Below are 9,372 nucleotides of genomic sequence, written 5' to 3'. Positions count from 1 at the left end.
CCAATGTTAGCGTATCAAATAACACTGAATTTTTCTACCTTATTTTTATCCGATCCGGACAGCCCGACCTAAACTCCTCGTTAACATCTCTAATCAAAATCGATATAAATATGAGTCAATAGATTAAATCATGTTAAAGTTGACACGTGTAATTTAATAATGAATAACTAGTACATTTTTGACTAGTTTACCACCGAGTTAATCAAGTCAACTAGACCCAAACAAAAACATCAGCTCCAAAATAACCAATAAAAGAACGACACGTAAGCAAACACACTTCTCATGACGTGTCCATTGTCGGAGACACAACCTAACTAACATCCTCTTCTTCATAATCTATATATTTTTCGATCCAAATTCTCTTTTTCTCACCAATTCAACACAAACGCAACCATGAATTATCTATAATCCATTTCTCCGATCACCGTTCATTCACCTGAATCCATTTCTCCGATCACCGTTAATTTACCTGAATACATCAAATCCCGTCGAATTCGCATCGCAAAATCCTATTTTCAACGATGGCGGACAAGTACAACATGAAGAATCCCGCCGTCAAGCGGATTCTCCAAGAGGTCAAAGAAATGCAATCAAACCCTTCCGATGATTTCATGAGCTTACCTCTCGAGGTTCTTTTTTCTTTTTTCCATTTTTACCCCTCTTCCCTTTACCAATTTTTGTTTTAGGGTTTTCAATTTTCGTTCAGCGATCTCTTGTTATTCAGTTCAATTTTTCTAATCTTAATAGCTCGGTTTATGAATTTGAGCATGAAGTGATTGCAAACGATTTATGGAGGTTTGTGTTTGGTTTCAGGAAAATATATTCGAATGGCAGTTTGCAATTAGGGGACCTGGTGAAACTGAATTTGAGGGTGGTATTTATCATGGAAGGATTCAATTGCCTGCTGAATATCCATTCAAACCTCCTTCGTTTATGTTGTTGACAGTAAGTTACTTTTTCAAATTATTATTGGCATCATCGTGTTTCTGGTGTCTGTGCTTCATAGTTAACTAGGTTCTGATGTAATTATAATTTTAGTGTCTTAATTTATTTTTGAGCTGTGAATGAAAGCTCAATTACTATATGCTTATGAGTTTAATTGTTATGCTATCAGCCTAATGGTCGTTTTGAGACACAAACCAAGATTTGCTTGAGCATATCAAATCATCACCCTGAGCATTGGCAACCATCATGGAGTGGTGAGTACTTATTTCCACACATGACTAGTTGCATAGGAAGAACTGTGTTTCAACTCATGTTTGGGCATATTTGTTGGCTCAGTTTTTTGTTTTTGCATGTCATGTGCTATTTCTTATTCTTAGATGGCCCTTTTTGGATATATAAGAATTGCAGGATGATGCCTGATGTATAATTTTCTTTTTGATTTTGTTGCTCTCCACTAATTAGACCAGCTGAATCCAATCCCGCTAGGTGCTAACAATCCATCTGTTGGGCTAGTCCATATAATCTTTTGCTCTGTCTTTAAGTGGAACCCCGCCAGTGGACGGTGGGATTGGTCCTCTTGGATTAGTCAGTCGAAAGGCTGGATACTAAGTTTAAAAAAAACTTACTGTCTGACTCTTGTCATTTATGGGGCATTTGGATATACAACTTAATAAACACGTGTAGTGTAAGAGCTTATTATGTATATGTTGTTACTAGAATAGGATAGAAATGAGAATAAACTCTGCATAAGCTGAAAGCAGTTTGTCAAAATGAAAGCTTTTTCAAATGCTTGTGTTAGCAAGTACTTACTCCATTTTCATAAGCTCAATATAACCTATTTCGTGTAAGCTCAAATAAACTCTTTCAAACCCCTCTTAGTATTTACCATAACTATTGAAGATTCATGCTTTGATGGAAGAAGAATCTCTTTTACCATTTAACTGATATAAATTTCTTTTGACAGTTAGGACCGCTCTAGTTGCACTGATTGCATTTATGCCCACCAGCCCAAATGGTGCGTTGGGCTCATTAGACTACAAAAAAGAAGATAGACGCGCCTTGGCAATTAAGTCTCGTGAAGCATCTCCAAAATTTGGGACTCCTGAACGTCAAAAACTGATTGATGAGGTAAATGTTAGCTTATTGTTTTTCCTGCAGTGCATGTTTATTCGCAATTCCTTATGTTGTTCATACCAGGTTAAGTGTTTCTCTTTGTTTTTACCTGGATCAATTTTTTTAATACTTTTTACTGATTGCACTTTGTCATCCCAGATTCATGACTATATGCTAAGCAAAGCAAACCCAGTTCCTCAACCTAGCCCTTCACAGGCTTCTGAAGAACCCAAAAACGAAGAGGCCGAGACTCAAGTTACTTTGCCAAACCCTGAGGCTCTACCTGCAGGAGAGGGGATTCCAGATGAAGCAGGTGACAGAATAGTTGAAGAACAAGAAGTCCCTGTTAATGCTAATCCTAACCCTGTAGGAGTTGAAGCGACAAATGAGATTCAACCTGGAGTCCCAAGCAATCAGTTGCCCCCAAAGTCAGAGACAAGAGTTCAAAATCTGAAACCAGAGACAAGGGTTCAAAAACCTGATGACCGATTGTTCACAGTGGCAGCTATTGGACTTGCTATAGCAATTATGGTTCTTCTGCTGAAGAAATTCATTAAATCTACAGAACATGGAGCAGTTTTCATGAATGAATCTTAGGTGTTTTCATTGTTCATGTTAGCTCCAATATCAAGATTCTTAGCTTCATGCTGTCTGTAGGAATGTTTTCATTCTATACAAAACAGATATTTTATAACCCTGCTATTGTACTTCTGTCATGTAATTATGTATTGACTGACGTCAACGATAAATCGAACATACTATATTGTCTAGAAAAGTTTATAATGTTCTTCTAATGATGTCTTTGCACATCAGTTACTATAAAACCACTTGAGTCTCCAAATTTATTTTCTAATATCTACATTGCAAATCTATGACTACAGAATGGAAAAAGAATAATCATACTCTCATGGCTTTAACATCACATGCTAAAAAACCACTTGAATCTCAAGCCAATGTATGAAAAGTTAAATTATGATTATAGCTGTTTTTAATACAAGTGAATTCATTTATTGGATATATAATGAGACATAACGATATCAGTTTTTACTAAAAACTGTAAAACAAAAAACATATGCCTCTAAAAACAAATCAAGATACTCCAAACCAACAATATGCATTGAACAACACACCCTCGTCCACTTCCAAGCATAAAACAACTCTCATGATGCTATTGGCTTAGGCCGAGAAAAGGCTAAGGCGACCCGTTCTTGAAAATGCTCCGATAATGTTATCCAGTAGCTCTTCAACAATTAATGAACATATAAGATTATTCAGTCAAACAGGATCAAGCCAACTCTAATTTTAGATTTAAGGATCTAAACAACTCAAGCCACTAGCTCTTCAACAATTAATGAGGATATAAGATCATTCTTTCAAACTAGGATCAAGCCAGAATCTTAGATTTAAGGATCTAAACAACTCAAGCAACAAAGAAATCTGACTATGATTCAATATCACAAACTAGCCGCCACTCTAAAGATAAAGACTATTGATCTTTGACAAAAAGAACAAGAGATACCACCCGAGTCTACGTCTGAAAAGATTGTGTCTAATAAGAATGATATTTTGAAATAGTTGTCAGGAAAAAATAATCACCTTAGACAAGACCCTGTTCTAGATAAAAGGCAGAGATCAACTTTATTTAAGGGTTATCCTATTGAAGGCTAGAGATAAGAAGGACACAATATGACAATTTAATCGAATAAGCAGCATTCTGGAAATATCATTCCAAAGACATCTTAAATGGCAATACAATATTTTGTTTTGAAGTATATCCCTGTCCAAGGATATCATTCCAAGGATACTCAAATGATATTGTTTGTATTGCTTACTATTCAAATTTATCTAGAAAAAAACTCAACAAGTAACATTCTCAAGTCACGCATACAAACAATCATTTTAAGCTATTTCTCTCTTTTTTTGGTTTTTAACCATGCTATTTTTATTTCCACCGGTATTCATTCCACATGACCAACTAATCCAGTTCGAGTTTCTATTCAACTATAGTATAAATTTGATTTTCTTACACCAATTTTCTTTATTACTTCTCTTTTAATTTTTCATCTTTAAAACTTATAATTTGTATTAAATTTAAAAAAATAAACCCTACCCTTTTCTCTATAGGGCTTAGTGACACACTAATAGAGATTTAAAAACATAAACTGTCCAAAATACCTCTAAAGAAATGTACAAGGGTGTCGATTGCCATGAGAAGAAACACAATGAATATACAAACAAAACAGAATTGAGCCAAATAGGTTCATTTGAATAATCATTCCTCATATATTAGCACATATATCCTACTGGCCAACACTTGTTGCAAAAATCAAATCTAACTACGTATTTTTTCATATTTGCTCCACTATTTAATCCATGCATTTCCGGGTGTAAATCTAGTTTTCTACTTTTTACAAGGACTAACAAGCAACCACAGGAGATATTTTTTCATGAATGGCCTTGTAACAACCAAGACTGCAAAGAGGAAGCTTTGACTTGGAATCCCGATACTTGTAAGCATTAGTGCAGTTTGGACCCGCACACTTTTCCCTCGGGGGAGGATAACTGAAACAATTCATAACATAATCATTACAGAAATGAAGTTTCTAAAGCATGTCAAATAAGACGATTAGTTACAAGATTAAAACTCCCTACGCTGCAAGATTAAGATGCAAAACTGTACCTGTTCGGTATTGTTTGGAAGATACTTGGTAGACCCATGTCTTCAGAAAAAGTTACTACAGTTCCATTGGGACCCATAGTCCATCGAACAGTTTTAGATGCTAGATGAAAGGGTTTGCTAGATTTTTCCTGCACAACCAACATGTTAGAGCTTATAACTTGAAACAATATGCTAAGAGGAAAAATGTTGTTCATTAATTGTATCAAGACCTTTGCTAATTCATCCCTGCGCTTGTTCATCTTTTCCTCTTTCTTCTTCTTAGCAGAATCTTGACCAAGTATCTTCTTAATGGCTGCCTCCTGCATAAACACAAGAAAATTAGTTTATTAACATCATTCTCAAGAATTTATGTTGCATTGCATTTCAATGCTATACTACAGTATTAATTCCTAGATCTAAGAAGAACAGAGGAGTCACATGCAAACCTCAGCCTCCTTAGCTGCCTTCTCTGCTTGAATTTTTCGTCTCTTTGCAGCCTCAGCTTTCTTGATTAGCTGCTCCTCTGACAATTTGGCCTTTTTATCTTATTATCAACAAAGAAAATGGAAATATGAGTCAACAAATATTCTTAGAGATATTTATATCATGTCAATCAAGATCTAAGATAAAAGTTATTATTTAATAAAACTATGAGACAGCACTTAATGCTAAGCTACCCCAGACAAGGTGGGTGAGGAGAATGCTTCAGATTACATTCTTCATAAGTTTATTTTCTTTAATTAGACTAGTCTGTTTGAAAATTTGTATCAGCACTTTCAATCCATATCCGTTGGCCCTCTTACATCAGTCGTACACAAATCCTAACTTCAATCGTGAAATCTAGGTAATTCTGATAGTCTTAAAAATAATTACACTGCTAACCTCATCCTTAAAGTTTTTTGCTTCCACTGTTAATTTCAATTTTTTTTAGATACCATTTAAAGTACTATGCACTACACAAGATATAATCTATTGATTGTATATCTACTAAATCCAAATAATAATAGCCAATGTTAAAATAGGAACAAGCCTTTTAACCTATAGGTGAGATCTATATAGGTGAGGTAGGGAATATGGAACAGTCAATACTGTAAAATCGCAACATGTATGAGGCTGTTACGTCTAACAGGAGACCATTTACTCTAAATATCATCAAATGGCTTGACCTATAGTTTTTCTTAATCTCTCGTCCTCTAAATCCTCTAAATATGAGAATGTTCTCCATCTTGTCTATTTTCCTCCTCATCTTTAGGGTGTGTTTATAGGTATTCATAACTAGCTCAATCCACCTCAGAAAAGATTCTACCATCTTCCTTACTAAAGAGGCTACACCAACTTCCTCTCTAATGATTGTATTTTTAATCACATCTTCTCTTCCACTAACTATAACCACCAACAGTGTTATCAAATTGCGGCGCCATGTCCGCTATGGCGGATATACATGGCGGTTTTTGGCCTTGCCGCAATGGTAAATATCGGCCGATACTGCGGATTTTTCCGCCATAATCTACTATAATGGCGTAGCAAGGCGGCTGCTATGGCAGGTGGCTCTCCGCCATGGACCGGCATCCACCATCGACAAAACTGACCACTAATCCATAGTAACATTCTGATCTTTTGCGACTCTAAATTTACTTTCTTGTTGGCCTTTTTTTAACCATCCACCATTAAGTACTAGCTATGCGGAAAAAAATCCTTTAAGCTTCAGCTGTATTTTATATTCATATAACATTCAAAGCATTCACATATTTCACCCATCCCACTTCGATCCAATGGTCTACATCTCCATCAACCTTCTCATCACTTTGCATGGACTCACATATTTCACCCATCCCACTTCGATCCAATGGTCTACATCTCCATCAACCTTCTCATCACTTTGCATGGACTCAAGGTCCTTAAAACACAAGACTGGTACTATTGTATGTTTTTTTATTTTCTCCTCAGTTAGAATTCCTTTGTATTTTACTAAACTTGCACTTCGTAAACTCTGCACACTTATGCGTGGGGTGAAAACCATGTGTTTTCAAGGCTTGTTGCTATATCTCTAACTTTTCATTTATCTCTTATCTTGATACTCTAAATAAAACTTAAAATGAAAAGGCAGCTAAAATAGCATCAATGAGTAAATATAAATCTAAAATAAATTATCACTTTCAGATAATGTGGAAACCAAATAACCTGAGATGTCAATAATGCTTGCAACTGGCCCAGATAACATATCATTGAAAGAGTCAACTGAACAATTACGATTACTGCGGGTGGATTGCTTTCTTGGTACAATCAAATCAACAGACTCCCTCTTTGGCTTATTCCCTTCTAATATTGATTCATCACTTGATGTTGGGGCTTCTTCCACATAGTCCTGATCCCCATATTTCTTCCCTAATGCATCTTTACAAATGCCACGCATTGTTGTGCCTCCTTGAATATCTTTATAACGACTAGCTGATCTTTTTGATGAATTGATTTTTTCAAGAAATTGAAGTTCTGCATCTTCATCTTCCTCGTCGCTAAATCCCACGCCCAAGGCACATCTCTCAGTAACTTGCTTACTCTTACGGGCATGTTTTCCACTTGTCTTTCTTTTATGTGAATGATTCTCAGCTGCAAAACAAGATTCAGTTCTTGAGAGCTTAACTGATTTTTCCCCAGCATCTCTCTTATCAGAAGAACGGGGATGGTTAGTATTTGCATTGTCCTGCATACATTGATAACGAATAGATAAGAAGCTTTAGTGGGTAATAATAACAAGTTATCAGGAGGAAATACAGTAGCATTAACATATACAGACTAAACTTGATATTGAATATTTATAAGTTGAGGAGTGCTATCAACACAATCTCTAACATACTCCTCTCAACACACTATCTAATTGGTTTAAGTTCAAATGGGACCCACTAAATCATGAAGTTCTTCCATAATTTTGGTGAGACCCATTAGAATTTCAACCAATAAGAAAGTGTGTTGCTAGCATAACTTTTCGAAGTTATACAAACAACACCAGAAGCTGCTTTTGCAAATGCTGATTCCAGAACCCAAAAACTGAAGAACCGTAATTCAATTTGCAAAATCATTCAATTAACTGAACACGTAATGAGAACCCTTGATGAAAACAACTCACAAGATAAACAAAGTGACGCATTCATTACCTTAGGGTTTCGACCATCAGAACCAGAAGGAAGGCATGTTCCTGCCTTTGACTTGGTATGAATAGTATGAGTAACACCCCCAAACTTGAGTTTTAGCTTCTTCAACTTGTTATTAGTTCCTAATCCATCAGAAACAACCACTGTATCTCTCACGCTCTCATTCTCAGCATGTGGTATCCACCCAAAGTATCTCTTAAATATTGCATCACAATTAGCCCTAGGTTTGCGTGACACAATACTTCTTTTCCTCTTCATAGTGAAATCAATCGCAAGCCTATGAACATCAAAGATTTTTCCATTAATGAAAATTTCTTTTGTACCTTACGTGAAAAAAATCAGCTTCTAAGCATATAAAAGGAAAAAATAAAATGCAAAACTGAATCAATGCAACTAGAGAACACAAGTATGATCTAAAAGATGCCGATTAAGCGCGCAATGGCGAAATCGCGGTGCAGAAAAGAGCTTTTCCGCAACGCGATTGTATGCAAATCGTGGTGGAATCACATTCTCGGGCGCGATACAGTATAAGGGAATGAATTTGCGAAAAAAGAAAAAGAGAAACACCTGGACATTCTAACTGTTTCTGGTGATTTTCCGTTCACCGGTAACAAACTCGGTCTGGATTTTCCGGCGAACCTTTCGTTTTCCGGAGACTTCAGTGGGACTCCAATTTGTTTCTAATGTAAGGGCAATGCAGCAGCACCTGCATTTTATCTTGTGTGATTTCATGGATTTGAAGAGTTTTCTTGTTAGGGTTTTCTAATCGTTAAAATGAGTTTTTTTTCAATTCCAAGAGTTTTTTTTTTAATCTAGAGAGAAATATAAATAAGTTTTTAATTGTTATTAGAATTTAATTGCAATTTGAATTATTTAGTCTTATTTAGAATAATTATTATTTCGATATTCGGATAGATATAGTATTTTATAGATTTTTTTTTTCTTTTCCTTGAAATTTTCGTAAAAAGGGAAAGAAAAAAAGAAAATCGTCAATTGTCTAATGGATAGGACAGAGGTCTTCTAAACCTTTGGTATAGGTTCAAATCCTATTGAATGCAAATATATTGAATTTATTGAATATATATTACTTGAATTCCTATATTTCTAAAACTATATTGTAAATTTCTTATCTTGATTATTTTTTTAAAATTTTAAATATTGAAACAGACTAATTATCTAAATTATAAAGGTATGAAATTTGAAATCAATTTTTTTTCTACTTGTATTGAAATAAATTTGATTTTTATTTTAAAAATCTATAGAGTAATACAAATGGATGATGGTGATGAATGAACAGTATAAAATTTTATACACGGACAGTGTATAGTAATTAATCTCTTGTTATTATAATAAAAATAAATAAAATATATGATAATAAGAAAATTTAAAATATTTTTCATTTTCATTTATGCTTTTGACTTTGACACTACTTTTGAACCTAAGGGTATGTTTGTTTCAAGTTTAGAAGTAACATCATTTGAAATCTTATTCCCATCATTATTATTA

At 34.8% G+C, this 9,372-nt stretch overlaps 2 protein-coding genes across 2 annotated transcripts; one reads left to right on the top strand and one right to left on the bottom strand.

Moving 5' to 3' along the window:
• The first annotated feature begins 287 nt into the window (after nt 1-287).
• On the top strand, nt 288-2,882 carry LOC127073197 (ubiquitin-conjugating enzyme E2 32). Its single transcript, XM_051014329.1, has 5 exons — nt 288-629; nt 814-945; nt 1,115-1,199; nt 1,910-2,073; nt 2,218-2,882. The coding sequence occupies exons 1-5, from the start codon at nt 522-524 to the stop codon at nt 2,653-2,655; spliced, it is 927 nt and encodes a 308-aa protein (XP_050870286.1). The 5' UTR covers nt 288-521; the 3' UTR covers nt 2,656-2,882.
• Nucleotides 2,883-4,236: 1,354 nt separating this feature from the next.
• LOC127073196 (uncharacterized) lies at nt 4,237-8,670 on the bottom strand. Its single transcript, XM_051014328.1, has 7 exons — nt 8,434-8,670; nt 7,870-8,143; nt 6,899-7,418; nt 5,164-5,261; nt 4,948-5,037; nt 4,739-4,866; nt 4,237-4,620 (listed from the first exon to the last, which is right to left on the bottom strand). The coding sequence occupies exons 1-7, from the start codon at nt 8,439-8,441 to the stop codon at nt 4,476-4,478; spliced, it is 1,263 nt and encodes a 420-aa protein (XP_050870285.1). The 5' UTR covers nt 8,442-8,670; the 3' UTR covers nt 4,237-4,475.
• Nucleotides 8,671-9,372: the final 702 nt, after the last annotated feature.

The sequence above is a fragment of the Lathyrus oleraceus genome, chromosome 4 (assembly GCF_024323335.1).
Source record: "Lathyrus oleraceus cultivar Zhongwan6 chromosome 4, CAAS_Psat_ZW6_1.0, whole genome shotgun sequence".
Classification (NCBI taxonomy): Eukaryota; Viridiplantae; Streptophyta; class Magnoliopsida; order Fabales; family Fabaceae; genus Lathyrus; species Lathyrus oleraceus.
Note: the sequence above shows the minus strand (reverse complement) of the source record. Positions and strands in the feature narration are given on the sequence as shown.